The sequence below is a fragment of the Oncorhynchus tshawytscha genome, unplaced genomic scaffold (genome assembly GCF_018296145.1).
Source record: "Oncorhynchus tshawytscha isolate Ot180627B unplaced genomic scaffold, Otsh_v2.0 Un_contig_7588_pilon_pilon, whole genome shotgun sequence".
Classification (NCBI taxonomy): Eukaryota; Metazoa; Chordata; class Actinopteri; order Salmoniformes; family Salmonidae; genus Oncorhynchus; species Oncorhynchus tshawytscha.
In genome coordinates, this window is record NW_024609634.1 from 82,089 (window position 1) to 100,456 (window position 18,368).

The 18,368-nt window shown below is 41.5% G+C and overlaps 1 protein-coding gene across 5 annotated transcripts; it reads right to left on the reverse strand.

Annotated features, from left to right (window-relative positions):
- Window positions 1-4,307: 4,307 nt before the first annotated feature.
- Window positions 4,308-17,883, reverse strand: LOC112242341. Of its 5 annotated transcripts, none has more exons than XM_042316506.1 (15): window positions 17,625-17,883; window positions 16,210-16,343; window positions 15,502-15,559; window positions 13,853-13,981; window positions 13,159-13,290; window positions 8,803-8,928; window positions 8,477-8,608; window positions 7,907-7,990; window positions 6,877-7,026; window positions 6,428-6,473; window positions 6,293-6,344; window positions 6,068-6,197; window positions 5,719-5,907; window positions 5,275-5,447; window positions 4,308-5,170 (listed from the first exon to the last, which is right to left on the reverse strand). In XM_042316506.1, the coding sequence occupies exons 1-15, from the start codon at window positions 17,625-17,627 to the stop codon at window positions 4,909-4,911; spliced, it is 1,800 nt and encodes a 599-aa protein (XP_042172440.1). In that variant the 5' UTR covers window positions 17,628-17,883; the 3' UTR covers window positions 4,308-4,908. The 5 variants fall into 5 exon arrangements, with proteins under 5 accessions (XP_042172440.1, XP_042172441.1, XP_042172443.1 ...); XM_042316507.1 differs by having other exon boundaries at window positions 16,210-16,317; window positions 17,625-17,881; XM_042316509.1 differs by lacking the exon at window positions 15,502-15,559 and having other exon boundaries at window positions 16,210-16,317; window positions 17,625-17,879.
- Window positions 17,884-18,368: the final 485 nt, after the last annotated feature.

Below are 18,368 nucleotides of genomic sequence, written 5' to 3' on the forward strand. Positions count from 1 at the left end.
ACAATTATAGAAATAATCTGCCTAAATATATCATCAATAAAGTCATACACAACAGATAATGCAGTGCAAAGTCCTTCAGGTACATAAATGCTAAAACTGAGAAAGTTGTCTCACCGTATGCGTTTCCTGCGTAACCAAAACCTCTTCATAAAGAGGGTGATTGGACTCCTCTCTGTCAACGACAGCAGGCGACCCAAACTGGGAAAAAAAATGTACAGCTCGGAAAAACAGTTATTACAGTATTGGTAATACATTAGTGTTATGATTAAATACTGTATTCTTCATGTAGCTCATTCTAATATTTCTACTGCTGTACATTGCATTGTAGTTACTGTTTATACACTCACCACATATGTATTATATACTGATTCTTGACATAGCTCACTGTAATATATATACTGCTGTACTCTCTCATTCTTAGTATACAGTACAATGTGTAAATGCTCCCTGTGTACATACGTACAGATTGCATTTGGATTACTGTTATTTGGGTTGTTCATTGGATTTAAGCTTAGCGTTAAACATCTCTTTTCTCTGTCTCACCATATGAGATTCCTGCGTAACCAAAACATTTTCATAGAGTGGAAGATTGGACTCCTCTCCGTCAATGTAATGCAAGTCATTTTCAGAGAGTGCATTTTCTGAGGCAAATCCTAACTTCCACTCAAGTCAAATTTTTACTACATAGCACTGCGTTGATGTTAAATGGGAGACAACGTGAACATTTGACTTCAGGGTAAGTTAGGATTCACTTATATATATATATAAATAAAAGAGAAAATGGAAGAGAAGAGTGTGTTGTGGCAAGATACCTTCTTGACCATTTCAGTCACAGTGATTTCAGGATTACTTCTCACAGACAACTTCTGCTGGGCCATAGGAGGCCACTTCTGAACTGTGTCTGGAGTTCTCTGGAGAACTCAAGTCAATGTATATTTCCCACCATAGGACTCTGAGAAGGAGGAGGTCGGGAACCATGGTGGATGTCCTATGCTCTCCAGGGGGCCAAGAGGATAGTCAGGTAAGTCATGTCATAGTTAAAACTGCAGTTCAAATATAAAAGGAATTCAACTTGATGTACAGTATGTTGATAATGGTTGAATCCAATCTTACTCTGCCTCCACCAACCCCTGGGCCAAGTGAGACCACAGCTCCATCTCCTCTGGGGATCACTCTCCTCAGGCTTGCCCATATAGATGTTCCTGGAGTGGCGCACCAGAGGTGGAGGCTGTGGGGGGGATGAATCTGCCACACACTCAAAAAGTAGCTAAGGTGGAAAGGTTAAAAGCAAATACTTGTGTACATACTTCTTTAAATCGATACTGTCATGTTTATAACGGTGAATAGTAAGGAGCCGGACAGAGATGAAGCACCTGCTGAATAACTGTAGTTGAGTTCTAAATAGTAGTGTTTTGGGGTATGCGGAAATATAGCATGTTATTGTATGTCCCACGTCGAATTGAGTATGTTTCAAATGCCAGGATGTCATACTAATTTTGTCTTTTCATCTAGTAGAATTCGCTGGCTGCTATTCAGGAAGGCAATCATACCAACTTGGAATTAATCATTAATAATGCCTTGCATCCTTTTCACTTTCACTCTGACAGTGTCACACACAAGTCTTAAATTCAGCCTTGGGTTTTGCGCCATCATATGACATGCCTGGATTTTAACCTTCATTTAAAGCTTTTTGATCAAACTGTCCTTTTCTTTTTATGTCAGATTGTGCAGCAACATACTCAGACAATTGCGTCAATTTTTTAAATGTAAGGCTAAAAATGCAGCATTAAAATCAGGCATCATGTCAAGACAAAACACAGTGCCCTACTTATAAAAAAAAAAAAACAATTGTATTATTTTTGCAATGCATTAATTTGTGTTTGGTTAATGTAGTCAATACAATGTTTGACATAAATCCCTAAGTGAGCACAAATAAAGTATGTTGGGGCAAAAACATTGGTACATATTGAACAAAAGAAACTTTCATGAAGTCGGCTCATCCATTTGAGGATATGCATTGAGTGCTAAATCATACCAGACTCAGAGACACAAAACTCCACAGACCAATACAAAAAGGCCCTTACCTTTTCCATCACAGATGTACAACTACACTCCTGTCTGAACTTCCCTGGAGATTTGTCTTGTCACAAAGCACAGTTTCTCACACACTTCCTCTCTCCACTCACAATAAAAGATCATTATTATTTTGTGTGCTTGGATCTACATTTCAGAGGGTATCAAACTTCCTACTTCATTAACTTGAGCCACAACATGATCATGCCCAGGGCCGGTCCTGGACGTGCTGCCGCCCAAGGCGAGACTATTTTTTTCTCAGCTAAAAGTCAGAAGGAACAGAAGCTAAATTTTTAATAGGCCTATGCTACAAATTAAACACCCTTTTTAATACATCTCGTTAATAGGCTATATAAATCAGTTCAATGTCAATAATATAGCCTAATATTTTCAATCTGATTACATTGATAAAATCACTAATGCCCGGGAAGATCTGCCACCCGAGGTGAGACAAACATAATTACATTTTAGACATCCTTATGACACTTCAAAAAAAGTTACCTTTCCACACAGACAAAAGCTCACAGAAAACGGTAAACTTAAACTGCTGGCTACTCTTCCGTTGTATAACCCAACAACAGAATTGTTTCCCTAAAAGATGCCTGGTTTTAAACAAACATATTTTCAGAAAGAGAAAAGCTAAATGAATAGGGACAGAATAGTAAAGTTTAAAAAAATTGTTTTTATCTCCTCGAATATTATAGGCTGCAGTTTAGCTTCAGATTGTCAGATAGGAATAAATATATCCACATATGCTTCAGTCACGTATTTCGCGTGCATTTTAGAGCTCGTTTCTATAAGGCATCACCGAGTTAAGCATGGTTATAGAACGTTTGATATAATCTGGATACGTTTTATGCATTTCAAAATATAAAGCAAATAATCTAATCATTGTTGCCCTTTAACAAAGGGTATGTGATACCCTCACTTAATTCGAGTCCTGGTTTGAGTCAAACACACCAAGCCCTTCCCAGACACGCAGGTATTTAATCAGTGCATGCGACAGTATGAGTATTTGACTATACCGAGATCTTTGGATAGGATAATTGTGTCTGTCAAACAGGTAGGCTTACCTCTTCTTTTTTGGAAGATGAAGAAATAAGCTCAAATTAAATATGTTTGCAGCAAAAAGAGAAAAAACAGAAGGCTGCATCGTTTAGCTTGGAATAGACAGACCTTGGTCGCTCCACTCTCTCCCGGTTCGCCATCCTCCTATTGTAGTGGGCCACCGAAAACGTTCGCTTACCCTCATCTCTTGGGAAATACCCCTCCTTATCCTGTTGTGGGCCAGCCTGCAATAACATATCCCGTAAAGATCCATTCATATATTTTGGCCAATCACAGGAATATTTTATGTTTTTTTTGTCTGGGAGTCGGATTTAGCAGTAGTACCACAACTGTCATCGGGGACCGGGAGCGAAGAATCTGAGTCTGGGTCAAAAATAGGGTCTTGGCGGCATTGTTTGGAGGTGTGGCTTGGCCTGGCGCGAGCACCTGTTCTTGTCCAGCCCAGAGAGCTGTCATCATCGGTGGAAGTGCATGGCTTGGGACTCCTCCGGTTTGCCCTCTTTGCTGCTAGAATCAGCGAACCGGGGCTCGTCGTCCTCGTAGGCTTGTCATTCTCCACACCGGCTGATGGACATTGCTGCATGCTGATACAATGCACCAGCAAATTTCTTTGGTTCAGATTGTGCCTCTTTTCTCATAGTTGTCGGTTTTAGACGTGGTAGCAAATTGTTTCAACTCTCTATAGATTACGTTTAGCTAAAATTATATCCACTGTTAGCTAGCTACTAACATGGTAGGCTACTGCCTTAATCACTAATCGTGTCACACACACACACAAATATATATTTTAAACATTTCATTGGCAGATTCATTTATATGGGATTATCCAACTATGAAAAATGTATAAACACATCACCACCAAGGATAGTGGGATTCGGGAGAAGCAGGAAGGGGGTGGGGGGCGGGAACAGCAGCAACGCTATGAGCTGGTGGCTGGGGTGCCGCGGGCGGTGTAGTAGCCGATCAGGGGCGCCAGAGAGCGGCAACCAATTGTCAAAATGCCTCCCCAAAAATCAAGTGCCGGACATAATTTTGCCTAGAGGGAGGGCCGGCCCTGATCATTGCACCGGAGAGTACATTATCAGTTATAATATACAGACAGTCCTACAAAGTCCATTGAGAGATTAATTGAAATTTGGGAAAAAAAAGGGACATGACTAAATCTATGTCTTTAATTATTTATTTATTCACAACATTGTTTTATATGACAATAGATTTGACAATGGAAAATGTTGCAGTGATTCTGAAACCTGGTAGTGAACTGAAACCTACCTGAACATACCAAAATGTTCTATAAATAACCATTTCTAAAAAGTTTTAGACAAAGGGTTCTGTTATGGTTACAACCCTTATGGTGATTTATAGAAACTTCATGGAGAATGATCTCAAAAGGTTATTTATTCTGGTTTAATAGCAATGTTATATTTTTAAAATTCCATCGGTTTTTACTATTGTGTCTATTAACAGAATCAAGTACACTAGCACTGGAACTGCTCAGGGTCCCTGAGGAGAGAATTGAGAACTACTGACTGTCAACCAGTCTCAATTCACAAGACACTGACCTTAATCATGTAATCGCATAACATCAAGTCCAATGAGCTGCCACCAACATCTTAAATATCACTGGAACCGTCACCCTTCCCAAAGAAGCCTTGAGGAAACCACATGTTTGTGTGTGTAGGGCTGTCGATTAAGGCAGAGGGGTTGGGTTAAATGCGGAAGACATTTCAGTTGAGCAACTGACCAGGTATCCCCCTTTCCCTTTCTTCAGAGGATGAGATTATTTTCAACTAGCTCATATTTGACCTTGATCACTTCATCCAGCCCTTCATTCAGCTGCTGAGCCACTTCGCGTATCTTTCTCCCAAACTTAGACTCCAATCCCTTCTTCAGCTTCGGGCCACCTTTGCCATCCTCCTTCTGGGTAAAATAGATATCCATGCCTAGAGCAAAGCCTTGGAGCATCCCCGATGCCTTACTGCTGGCATCTATGGCACTGGAGCTACCCACTCCTGTCACTATGGCCACCCTGGTTTAGGTTAAGGTTTTAAAAACATGCAAATATACATTTAAAAAAATAAAGATAATGTATTTCCAGACAAGAGTAAATGCAGTATATTATTAAGATCATACCTGACCACTCTGACGGCCTCAGTGTCGACCTCCTGGAGGGTTGAGAGGTTGTGCTTCCTCAGGTGCTCCATGCCCACGTTGATGAACCTCAAGCAGGCTTCAATGTCACCCATCAGGGCCAGGTAGTCTTGAAGGATCAACTCAATCTTCTTCCTGTCCTGTGCACTGCTCACCTAAGAGAGATGAAGAATTTACTTCCTGGAATGAAGAGTTGGACAGTGATGTTATGCACAGTACTTCTCAACATTCGTTTAAGTATCTAAGTTCCGAAGGGAAAACTTAGTGAATTTATCTGAGTGAGTTTCATGGGAAACTAACTTGGCTCACAGGCCAAGTTAAATTCCTGGTGTCTGTCCAATCAAGCATGAACCATATTAAGTGTGCCATCATCCTGCAAATGCTCTATAAATATAGTTTGATTGTGTTTGGGTTCTAACAGCTCACTTTGTTAGCAATAACTGCAGAGGCCCCTGTGACCCCTCCAGCTGCAGCTACACCGACACCGACCACTGTCAAGGCCAGTGATGCCCCTAGGGTGAAGGGGGCGAGGATCACCCCTGCTGCAGCCGCCACCCCTCCAACCGCCCCCGTGGCACCCCCGGTGATGCCAGCAATCTTGGTTCCCTTGGAAACCTTGGATAGAATTAAATTGTTGATTTGAATGGAATGAACTCTAATGGAATTGTAGAATTGTATTTAAATCTGCTTGGGGGTAATTGATGTTAGTTACAGGCTTACATTAAAAATCAAAGGCATTACAAGCATATACAGTAGTATTCTATAGTGTTCCTACCTTGTCTAAGTTGTCTGCGATGCTGATGAGGTCAATGATGTGGTTCTTTAGGGTCTCCCCATGCTTAGTCAGGAGGAGGTTGTACAACTGCAATGCATTCTGGAACCGCTGGGCTTTCTCTTTGAACAGTCTAGAAATAGAAGGTCATCAGTATGGAGGGTGGTTAGTGACAGAATATTCAAATGTACACAATTTTGTTAGCTGGGTCTAAACTAAATAACTTACTTTGCTTCTCCCTTCTTGGCCAGTTTAGGGTCTTTAGACAGATCTTTCCATGCTAAAAAGGCAGAGGAAAATATTAAAGTTGCACCTAAACTATGCTGGAAATTACAAAGTACATTTTGAAGCTGTGATGCTCACGTTCACGTTTCACCTTCTCCCACCATTCCATCAGATGATCTGCATCCTGATGGAAGAATTAAATGAAAGTGTGAAATGCGAATGACAAATGGTTGTGGTCAAATTGTCATTAGTGATGATTCTTTGGGAGGTTCTGTATGTAACAAACCCACATGTATGTAAATAATATAATACACAATGTATTGATGCCTGACAGCTTAGTTGAGCTGTTCATGGTTATACATAGGCCCAACAGCCACTAGTGGTTGTGGTTTCATTCCTGGCTTTTGACCACTTAGGGCAGTTTAGGCTAGGTTTTACGGTGTATGATGAAATTTCCAGTTAATTCTGATCGTGGATCAGTTTAGCATATTTCCCCCCCTAATTGTTACTGTTAGGACTGGGGAAGTGGAAGCTGATCCTAGATCTATACCCAGGGGAATCATCACGGAGCAGGTTCACGGTCATACCTTGATGTTATCTTTTTCCTCTTCACTAATGCTGCTTTTTGAGAGTGTTTTGATTCTGCCTTTCAGAGGGAGTGACTGCTTTAACGGCAATGGAGGAGGTGGCCTTACACAGTGAACATAGGTTGCACATATCCGTTGTTGAACTGCTACCTAAAACAATAGAAACAAACTTTTTTTCAGGACACTTTGTCATAGAGGATGACACGTCGGACCGGTTTGCCAGATTAAGATCAAGCCTAGTCCTAGTAAAACCTCTTTCAAAAGAGAATGTACATAGAGAATGGTCCCGTGTGGCACAGTTGGTAGAGCATGGTGCTTGCAACAATAGGGGTGTGGCTTTGATTCCAATGGAAAAAAATTAAAAAAAATTAAATTTTTTTAAAAAAAAATAAGTTGCTCTGGACAAGAGAGTATGCTACATTTAAAAAAAATACATTTTTAATTTTTTTTTTAAATCATGGACTAGGCTTAATCTGGGTCTGGGATATCAGGCTGGTCTCAGAATAGATGTAACATAGTAAACGAAAATCAGTGGCACTCAAATGTATATGATATGTAATGTTTGGTATGGTTACATAAGACAGAAGGTTACTTAAGGCAAAAACGAAAGGAGGATGGGTTGGCGCATAAAGTGAATGTTGAGCAACCCAAAATGTCCATGTTCAAATCGCCTCATGGACAACTTTGCAACTACTTGCTACTTTGCAACTAGTTAGCTAACCTTTACCCCTAGTCTAGCAAACAGACATCTAGCTAACGTTAGCATTAGCCACCTAGCCAATGTCTGCCAACACAAATTGGAATCTAACATATATGTATTGAAATTTGTAACATATTGTAATTCATAACATATGAAGTGAATGACGGCCATCCACAAATAAATACATATCATACTAATTTTAGTGTCCCCGATTTTTGTTTACTGTTACATCCACCCCCAAGTCCAGGAAACCGGCCCTTGAAGTATAATGTGAAAAACGTAAAAACAGTATTTGTAGCTGGCTGACTGGGATCCCTTCAGTTGTCATACCGTACGCGTCTCATGCGTAACAAAAACCTCTTCATAGATGTAGTCATTGGATTCTTCTCTGTCAACGAAGGCAGGCGACCCAAACTGGAAGGTACAGCTCGGAAAACCAAGCATTAGTGTTATGATTAAATACTGTATTCTCCGTATAGCTCATTCTAATATTTCTACTACTGTACATTGTAGTTACAACCTTTATACACACACCACATATGTAGTCTATACTGGATTCTTGACAGCTCACTGTTATATATCTACTGCTGTTATATATCTACTGCTGTTATATATCTACTGCTGTTATATATCTACTGCTGTAATATGTCATTCTTAGTATATTGTGGAAGTTATCCTGGTATATATACATACATAGATTGCATTTGGATTACCGTTCCAGTGTTATTTAATTGGATTCGTTGAGACAATCCTTACTTGTTTGGCATTATACTCCATTGTTAGGAACTAGTAACATAAGCATTTTGCCACACACGTTACAACATCTTCTAAACTGTACGCGACCAATACACGATTATTTGATTTAAGCTTAGTGTTAAACATCGGTTCTCTCTGTCTCACCATACGAGTTTCCTGCGTAGCCAAAACCTTTTCATAGAGAGGGGGAACGGAGTCCTCTCTGTAGATGACGGCAGGCGGACCAACAGGACAACGCACCACCAGCTGCTTGTTCTGGTCCTCTTTAGCTTCAAACTGAAAAATAACATTCAAGTCATATTCAGAGACAGTACACTTTGACGTAAATTCTAACTTCCGCTCAAGACGAATTTCCACTTAGTTGTACATTAAATGTCAGCGGGAGACAGAAAATGCAACATAAGTTGGAAGTTAAGATTCACTCTCACTGTATATGAAAGAGAAGTGTGTTGCTGCACCAGATGAGATACCTTCTTAATGAATTCAGACACACTCCCCCCATCCGGAGGGTCACAACCGCCTTCTTGTGGAGGATTCCTTCCCACCGACCACTTATTCTGGGTCACAGGGGGCGGTTTCTGGGCGGTGCCTGGCTTCTAAGATGTCAGTTACAAAAAATAAAATCACACCATAGTTCTATACACACACACACACACACAGTACAAAACATGAAGAACATCTTCCTAATACCGAGTTGTACCCCCCCTCACCCCTTTTGCCCTCAGAACAGCCTCAATTCATCTAGACTCCGCTGCCGCCCACAGTTGTGTCAAGTTGGCTGGATGTCCTTGGGTGGTGGACCATTGATACACACGGGAAACTGTTGATCTTGAAAAACCCAGCAGCGTTGTAGTTCTTGACATAAACCAGTGAACCTGGCACCTGCTACCATACCCCTTTCAAAAGGCACAACTTTTGTCAAGCCCATTCACCCTCTGAATGGGACGCATACAGTCGTGGCCAAAAGTTGAGAATGACACAAATATTAATTTTCAAAGTTTACTGCTTCAGTGTCTTTAGATATTTTGGGCAGATGTTACTATGGAATACTGAAGTGTAATTACAAGCATTTCATAAGTGTCAAAGGCTTTGATTGACAATTACATAAAGTTGATGCAAACAATATTTGCAGGGTTGACCCTTCTTTTTCAAGACCTCTGCAAACCGACCTGGCATGCTGTCAATTAACTTCTGGGCCACATCCTGACTGATGGCAGCCCATTCTGGCATAAGCAATGCTTGGAGTGTCAGAATATATGGGCTTTTTTGTGTCCACCCACCTCTTGAGGATTGACCACAAGTTTCAATGGGATTTTCCTGGCCATGGACACAAAATATCAATATTTCGTTCCCCGAGCCACTTAGTTATCACTTTTGCCTTATGACAAGGTGCTCCATCATGCTGGAAAAGGCATTGTTCGTCACCAAACTGTTCCTGGATGTGTTGGTACCATTCTTTATTCATGGCTGTGTTCTTAGGCAAAATTGTAAATGAGCCCACTCCCTTGGCTGAGAAGCAACCCCACACATGAATGTCTCAGGATGCTTTACTGTTGGCATGACACAGGACTGATGGTAAGCGCTCACCTTGTCTTCTCCGAACAAGCTTTTTTCCGGATGCCCCAAACAATCGGAAAGGGGATTCATCAGAGAAAATGACTTTACCCCAGTCCTCAGCAGTCCAATCCCTGCACCTTTGGCAGAACATCAGTCTGTCCCTGATGTTTTCCCAGAAAGAAGTGGCTTCTTTGCTGCCCTTCTTGATGCCAGGCCATCCTCCAATTGTATTTGCTTCACTGTGCGTGCAGATGCACTCACACCTGCCTGCTGCCATTCCTGAGCAAGCTCTGCACTGGTGGTGCCCTGATCCCGCAGCTGAATCAACTTTAGGAGACGGTCCTGGCGCTTGCTGGACATTCTTGGGCGCCCTGAAGCCTTCATCACAACAATTGAACCGCTCTCCTTGAAGTTCTTGATGATCCGATAAATGTTTGATTTAGGTGCAATCTTACTGGTAGCAATATCCTTGCCTGTGAAGCCCTTTTTGTGCAAAGCAATGATGACGGCACGTGTTTCCTTGCAGGTAACCATGGTTGACAGAGGAACAACAATGATTCAAAGCACCACCCTCCTTTTGAAGCTTCCAGTCTGTTATTCGAACTCAATCAGCATGACGGAGTGATCCCCAGCCTTGTCCTCGTCAACACTCACCTGTGTTAACGAAATAATCACTGACATGTCAGCTGGTCCTTTTGTGGCAGGGCTGAAATGCAGTGGAAATGTTTTTGGGGGATTCAGTTCATTTGCATGTCAAAGAGAGACTTTGCAATTCATCTGATCACACTTCATAACATTCTGGAGTATATGCAAATTGCCATCATACAAACTGAGGCAGCAGACTTTGTAAATTAATATGTGTGTCATTCTCAACTTTTGGCCACGACTGTACACAATCCATGTCTCAAGACATTTAAAACAATCTTATTTAACCTGTCCCCCCCACTTCCCTTCACTGTTTGAAGTGGATTTAACAAGTGACATCAAAAAGGAATCATAGCTTTAACCTGGATAGTCTATGTAGTGGAAAGAGCAGATGTTCATAATGTTTTGTACACAGTGCGTTCAGAAAGTATTCACACCCCTAGCCATTTAAGTCTTTCCATAGATTTAAGCCAATTGAAGTAAAACCTGTCAACTACAGTAGGCAACTCAGAAACATTCAAAGTTGTCTTGGTAAGCAACTCCAGTGTATATTTGGCCTTGTGTTTTAGGGTATTGTCCTACTCAAAAAGGTGAATTTCTCTCTGTTGAAAAGCAGACTGAACAAGGTTTTCCTCTAAGATTTTGCCTGTTATTAGCGCAATTCCATTTATTTTAAGAAATCCCTAGTCTTTGCCGATGACATGCATACCCATAAATGATGCAGCCACCATGCTTGAAAATATGAAGAGTGGTACTCAGTGATGTGGTGTTGGATTTGCCCCAAACATAATGCTTTGTATTCAGAACCGATGTTCCCTCTGAGCTGCATGCCTGCGCTAGCGCGCAGCTCCCCCGGGACTGCAGCACAGAAGAAATATCAGTGCACACAGAGAAGCATGAGATTGAACATCACTCAATTTTCTCCAGTTTTCCCCCTTAGTGTTACATATCCACATTTCCCCTTTACTGTGAGAGTTGTGATCGAATCAACACAATATTAGCCACTTTCAATTTAACATACCGAAATAAAAAACGATCTATGCAAGAGATTGTTGTAGGCAGAATGCGTCAAAGTAGAATTCTATAGCATTGACAGGCACGACCCATACTCTACACAGACCAGTGCGCCATAACCAGATCAGAGCTGCAGTAGGCCTATATGCAAACAGATTCATTGTCATATATAGATCTGTGCCATTCACTTTGAACTGGACTGTGTTTACAGCATGAGCGGTCATGAGTAGATGCGCTTGAAATCAAAGCGAGAGCTACATATAGTGACAATGCATTATATTTTGTAAAGTGGCTTCTTGTATCAAACACCAGAACATTTTCAGTCACCTTGTCTGAAGGACAAATGGATAAACAGGTTCATGTCAAGCCCTGAATTTTCTTTTCAAAAGTCTCATGGAATGTAGCCTACATTGAACACCACACATTAGCTGCTACTGTAGGCTGAATGATAGAACAGCTATTTCCATGTTAAAATGTAATGTGATACATCGTCTTCATTGTACGCCCCTCTAGTAGGCCTTCATTATAATGAAAAAGTCACAGTAGCCTACTTGACCACTTTAGTTAAGTGGGTACAGCCTCAGTGTTCTGCACTCAGCAGACCAGACATACTCACTGATGCTACTCTCTGCCTATTGTCTACTTAGCTTATTCATTACTGTCTCAAAATACAACACTGCCCATTTAAGCAAAAAAAAAAAAAAAAAAGCTTTTCAAAGATGTCCAGAAATGCACACGTTTTGTGCTCTTGTAGGAAACAATCACTCCCCCATTGCTGACTACAAATGACCTAGAACTGGGCTAATAACCAATTATACTTTCCTAGTTTTGAACATGTGTCGCTACATGTACCTCAAAACAAGCCATTTACTCTTGCGTGGTTCGTTTTGCTTCGGTATGCTGCATTGAAAGTGGCTAGTGTTGATTCAATCACAATTCAAACAGTAGAGAGAAAGGTTTTTAGTGTTAATGGGGAAAACAGAAAGTTCAAAGTCGCCTGCATATGCTATATTTTTTGTTCTACGTTATTTTTTAGTATTACATTGTTATTGATTTCTGAATTGTTGGGGTTAGACCTTCAAGAAAGGCATTTCACACGTCTACCAGCTCTCACGTCAGAATTAGATGTTCATCCATGTTTCTCAAACGGCATTCACTCCGAATGGTTAAGGTGAGGCATTCACTCCGAATGGTTAAGGTGAGGCATTCACTCCGAATGGTTAAGGTGAGGCATTCACTCCGAATGGTTAAGGTGAGGCATTCACTCCGAATGGTTAAGGTGAGGCATTCACTCCGAATGGTTAAGGTGAGGCATTCACTCCGAATGGTTATGGCTTAAAACAATAATACAGAAAACGACTTTATTGTTGGATTCGAACATGAAGCCTTTGGCATCAGGGGTAGATGCTTACGCCATCCCCAACGCCCGAGTAAAACTGAAACCTTCTTGAAGGTAACAGCGCTCACTGTTGCCCCTAGTGGCCAGGGTCCACTTCATTTCCCAACATCCTCAGACATAGATGGACATTGAATACTGACTTGTATCATGAGTGACCTGACTGGTTGTCAATGGTTGATTTCAATTCATTGATTTATGGACAGTCTCTTACTCTGCCTCTATCAACCCCTGGACCAGATGTGTGTGAGGGAGAGGAGGGACCATAGCTCCATCTCCTCTGGGGCTTACTCTCCTCAGGCTTGCTCATATTGATTTTCCTGGGGTGGGGCACTGGAGGTGGAGGCTGTGGGTGAAGAATGTATGGGTGGGTGTTAAGATTCATACTGTATGAAAGCAAAGTAAAAGAGAAGAATGCATGTTGCTGCATCAGATGAGATGCCTTCAGACACTCCATCCTGAGGGTCACAACCACCTTGTGGAGGATTCTCAACTATCCCTTATTCTGGGCCACAGGGGGCAGCTTCTGGGCTGTTCCTGGGTTCTAAGAATTCACATTTACAATAACAGTTTCACACTATAGTTATATACTGTACATAATGGTATACCACTGCAGTTCTAATATAAATACATTTAAGTCCATTTATATTTCAAACCATAGGTCTCTCAGAAGAGTTAGGTGGAGAGCCATGGTGGATGTCCTACGCTCCCCAGGGGGCCAAGAGGATTAAGTCAGGTGAGTTATACCATAGTTAAAACTGCAGTTCAAATTGTAAGGAATGCAAGTCAATAGCTGTGTCAAAAGTAGTGCACTATATAGGGAATAGGGTCCCAAATGGCTCCTATTCCCTACATAGTGCACTTCTTTTGACCAGGGCTCATGTTGTCAATGGTTGACAGTCTCTTACTCTGCCTTCACCAAGCCCTGGGACAGATGGGTCTGGGGGAGAGGGACCATAACTCCATCTCCTCTGGGAATCACTCTCCTCAGGCTTGCCCATACAGATGTTCCTGGGCTGGGACACCAGAGGTGGAGGCTGTGGGTGGATGTGAAATATAAGCAGAGGTGGCTGATCGGACAGTGAGGAGACAGACAGGACGAGTTGGCCAATAAACCTTGTACAGAAAACAGGACGTTGAAATAAATACTTTAATAAATCAAATGATACTCCGTATACTAGCCAGGCAACAACTCTTGGCCTTTAAGAAAACTCAGGTATGACTGTACTCTACCCAACCTGTTACCTGCCCAGCCTGCTCTCCCTCCAACAAATACCAACTGAGCACTTAACTCCCAGTAGGAATGTTCCATCATGATAGCCCCAAAACACATCTACCATAAATGCATAAGACAAATTAAGTAAAATGTTATCAATGCAATAGTTTTAAAATCTGCCTAAATATGCTTTTTGTTTTATTTTGCAGTGGAGAAGGAACCCTGGATGCAATTGCCTTGTCTATCCAGTTGGACGAGACATTTCAGCTGTTGACACTGCGCCTTGCCATTCCACCCCTTTCACTTTCCGTCTGACTTTTTGCATTTAGATTGTGTGAAAAACAAAATGCATTTATCATGACACAAAGATAGATACAAACATCTGTCAAACACTGTTGCTGCACAATGTTAGTTTCAACTTAAAATTATAAGCTTATCAATTGCACTTCAGTCATAAAACTCCACAGGTAAATGAAAAAGTACCTTACCTTTGCCATCGCAGATATACCAGTATTACCCTGTCTGAACTTTTCTGGATATTGGTCTTGTCCTAAAGCACGGTTTACCTCATACACTTCCTCTCCTTTCTCCACTCACAATAGGAGAGACTTCTTTGTGCGCATCAATCTACTATTCGGAGGGCAGTGCCTAGAAAAGCAGGTTTTTCTGCATCAACTTGATAACACCATGCAACAGGGACTACAGAGTCAGTTATGCAGTGTTTCCCCCAACCCTGGTCCTGGAGTAGCCCCAATAGTACACATTTTTCTTGTAACCCTGGACACGCACACCTGTTTCAACTTGTCAACTAATCATCAGGCCCTCAAAGAGTTGAGTGAGGTGTGTTTGTCCAGGGCTATAATAAACTGTATTGGTGGTGGTACTGGAGAACCAGGGTTGGGAAACACTGCCATATAACAACTGTAATCCCCAGTGCAGTTATACGGTACACTTTTACAAGGCCCATTGAGAGATTCAGTGAAATCAACATGACTAAATCTATTCTCTTTTAATGATTTGGTTCACAACAATAGATTGGACGATGAAACATGGTAGCCATTCTGATGCACAACTGAACCAGACTGAATGTACCCAGTTGGTCTCACTAATGCAGGGTCTCCCAGACCAGGGGTGGGTGCGAGAGAAAATGTGCACTTGGTTCATAGAACCGGGGTTACATTAGTAAACTCCGGTTGTCGCTAGTTGAGGTTGTAATAAACAAACAGAGCTTTGTGTTCTTCCTGTGTAGAGACAGTGTACTTTTACATTGCAAAAAAATGCCACTTGGGGCCAATTTCCTATTTAGAGCTGACTGACTGTGATGCTTTCATTTAGTCTCACCGAACACATTTCCTGTGTAGCTGAACTGGTCTCCTCTCTGTCAACAATAGAAGGTGGCCTGAGAGGAGTAAAACAAGTTATTCAAGTCATTTCAGAGACCATGCACTCTGGGGAGAAATGTAACTTCCACTCAAGTAGAATGGTCACTTAGCCATGCATTGACATCAATTGGAGACAAAGTGAAAATACAGTTCAAACAAAGGAATTTAAGTGAGAATACAGTGAGACTACAAAACATTATGAACACCTCTTTCCATACATAGCTTTCACCTGGTCAGTCTACGACCCCTTATTGAGGTCACATGTTAAAATCACTTCAAATGAATGTAGATGAACCAGAGGAGTCAAGTTAAATCAGGATTTGTAAGCCTTGAGACATGGTGTGTGTGTGAAATTGAGGGTGAATGTGTAAGACAACATATTGAAGTGTCTTTGAACAGGGTTTGGTAGTAGGTGCCAGGCGCACCGGTTTGTGTCAAATGTTAACGCTGCTGGGTTTTTCCACACTCAGTTTCTGTGTGTATCAACAATGCTCCGCCCCCCGAAGGACATCCAGACAACTGTGGGAACCATTGGAGTCAACATGGGACAGCATCCCTGTGGAACGCTTGACACCTTGTAGAGTCCATAGCCTGACAAATTGAAGCTGTTCTGAGGGCAGAGGGGGTGGGTTGATTTGAATCTCTTGACTTATGGACAGTGTCTTACCCTGCCTTCACCAACCCCCGGGTCAAGTGTATCTGTGATACAGAGGGCGAACCAAGTCTCCATCTCATCAGGGGGTCACTCTCCTCAGGGTTGCCCAGAAAGCTTTTCCTTGGGTGGGGCACCAGAGGTGAAGACTGTTGGAGGAGTGGGACTGGGTTTCTGAACATTTCTACATAATGTGGATGCTCTACCAGGATTACAGAATCTTGAATGAAACGTGAATAATGATAATATACTAACCTCCCCTGTTATTGGTGAGAGGTTAGCATGTCTCGGGGGTATGATATTTGTGCCTCAACTTTCTTACTCATTATACAGGAGTATCTGTAATTATACTAGCAGCAACATTATGTAGAAATGTTCAGAAACATTCTATTCACAAAATTGACTCCAAAATGACAATACATTACTTACATTGGGCACAAAATAATCTGAAACAAAAACAAATAGCAAATGCATCCAACAAGTTTGTAGAGTCACAAGCTTGATGTAGTTGTGTTTTAGGAATATGGGGCCAAATCAATGATGAATATAAACCCTGGATTGGTGATGCTGTGCGTTATTCGCCATTGAAAGGCTTTGAAGCAACAGGTCAGCCATAATGGCACTCCCCAGTAGGTGCAGTCTTCCATAGGAATGAAAGGAATTCTACAGTATTTACATTAAATATGCCATGGACACAATGACATGTATTTAAGGGTATTATTCTGGTGACCGATGCTTGATATTCTCGCTCTTACCCAAAATAATCTAATCATGTAGCCTAGATTAGTTTACCCGTGCTGCATCTGCGCGCTGTTGGCTAATGATGGGTCGATCTCGAACGGACCGCTCTTTCTGAGCCGATTGTTTTGGTGAACGTCGTTGGCCGAATCGAATCGGTAGAAGAGTCGTTCATAAAATACCGGATGCACTCCTGATTTTTATCATAAAATAAAACGTTACAATAACTGTAATAGGCCTACCTGAGTTTCAACAAATGCCTGAACTCAATTGTTTGTCCATGCAAGTAATGTTTTATTGTGTAATATAATTCAGTCAATATCTGATTGATTTCACAAGTTCAGTATCTTCAGCCATCGCAAACAGCTTCGATAACCGTTACTACTTTCATCTAAATATATTGGTAATTAGACAACTTCTAAATATTATGCAGCAAAAACAGCGACATCGGATTTTAGTAACCTTATGGGCCTGTTGGGACACAAGTCAATTCGGATTTGACGAATATCTACTTTGTTTGACCAGCTTTTTTTGAACGGCCGCTAACGAAGGCGTCCTATGTCCCACGGTCTGTATTCCATCTACTGCACGTATGGTACATTTCCAAATATTCTCATTCAGTCAACACATTAATTGTTAAATCAAACCAGCCTCGGAGATCTACTATTCCACAGACAAGACAAGGCCCTTACCATTTCAGATGTCAGTCTTTTGTCACAAAGCAGTTTCTTACTGATCTACTCCCAACAGAGAGGAGACTGGTTCATTTATGTGCTGCACCTGCGATATACTTATTCTGGGGGCAGTGCCTATACAGGCAGGTCTTTCTCCATCATCACCTTGATTGATCACCCACTTGATAAGGTCATATCTAGACTGGATACAGCTTTTGTCAAATTTGACATCAAACGTTGATAGTTTTTAGCTAACTCTTTTCCTGACCTTAACCTAATTCTCCTAACCAGAGCCAGATAGAGGCTACAACCCATAGGAATCTCCACCCAGTTGACTATTTTAAAAGGGTGGAATCCCTCAATGGCACTGCTCATGCTAAAACTGCATTTTGGCTGCTAGAGGCCTCTATCATTCTCTATGGCCCACCTCTTAGTACATGTCACTGGGTGGGAGTGTGATGCCTTTAAAACTCAATGTTACATTGTTTGACCTCACTGTGCTTGCACCATATTTAATTATGATGTTAGCCTACCTCCATCCAGAGCCATGTAGGCTATTAAGGCCGTGTTTACACAGGCAGGCCAATTCAGATATATTTCTTACACTAATTGGTCTTTTGACCAATCACATCAGATCTTTTTACATCGGATCATTTTTCAGAGATGATAGGTCAAAAGACCAACTAGTGGAAAAAAACACAGCCATTGAATCTGATCTTTTGACTTCCGATTTATACCACATCCATATGTGGATCTCAATCC

Excerpts from the sequence above, each read along its gene's own strand:
- LOC112242341 (XM_042316506.1), bottom strand. Across the intron at positions 13,291-13,852 it reads CAGGGCTTGGTGAAGGCAGA|CCTCCACCTCCAGTGCCCCA; the intron begins GTAAGAGACTGT and ends CTTCACCCACAG. Across the intron at positions 7,991-8,476 it reads CTACGCAGGAAACTCGTATG|TTTGGGTCGCCTGCCTTCGT; the intron begins GTGAGACAGAGA and ends TGTACCTTCCAG.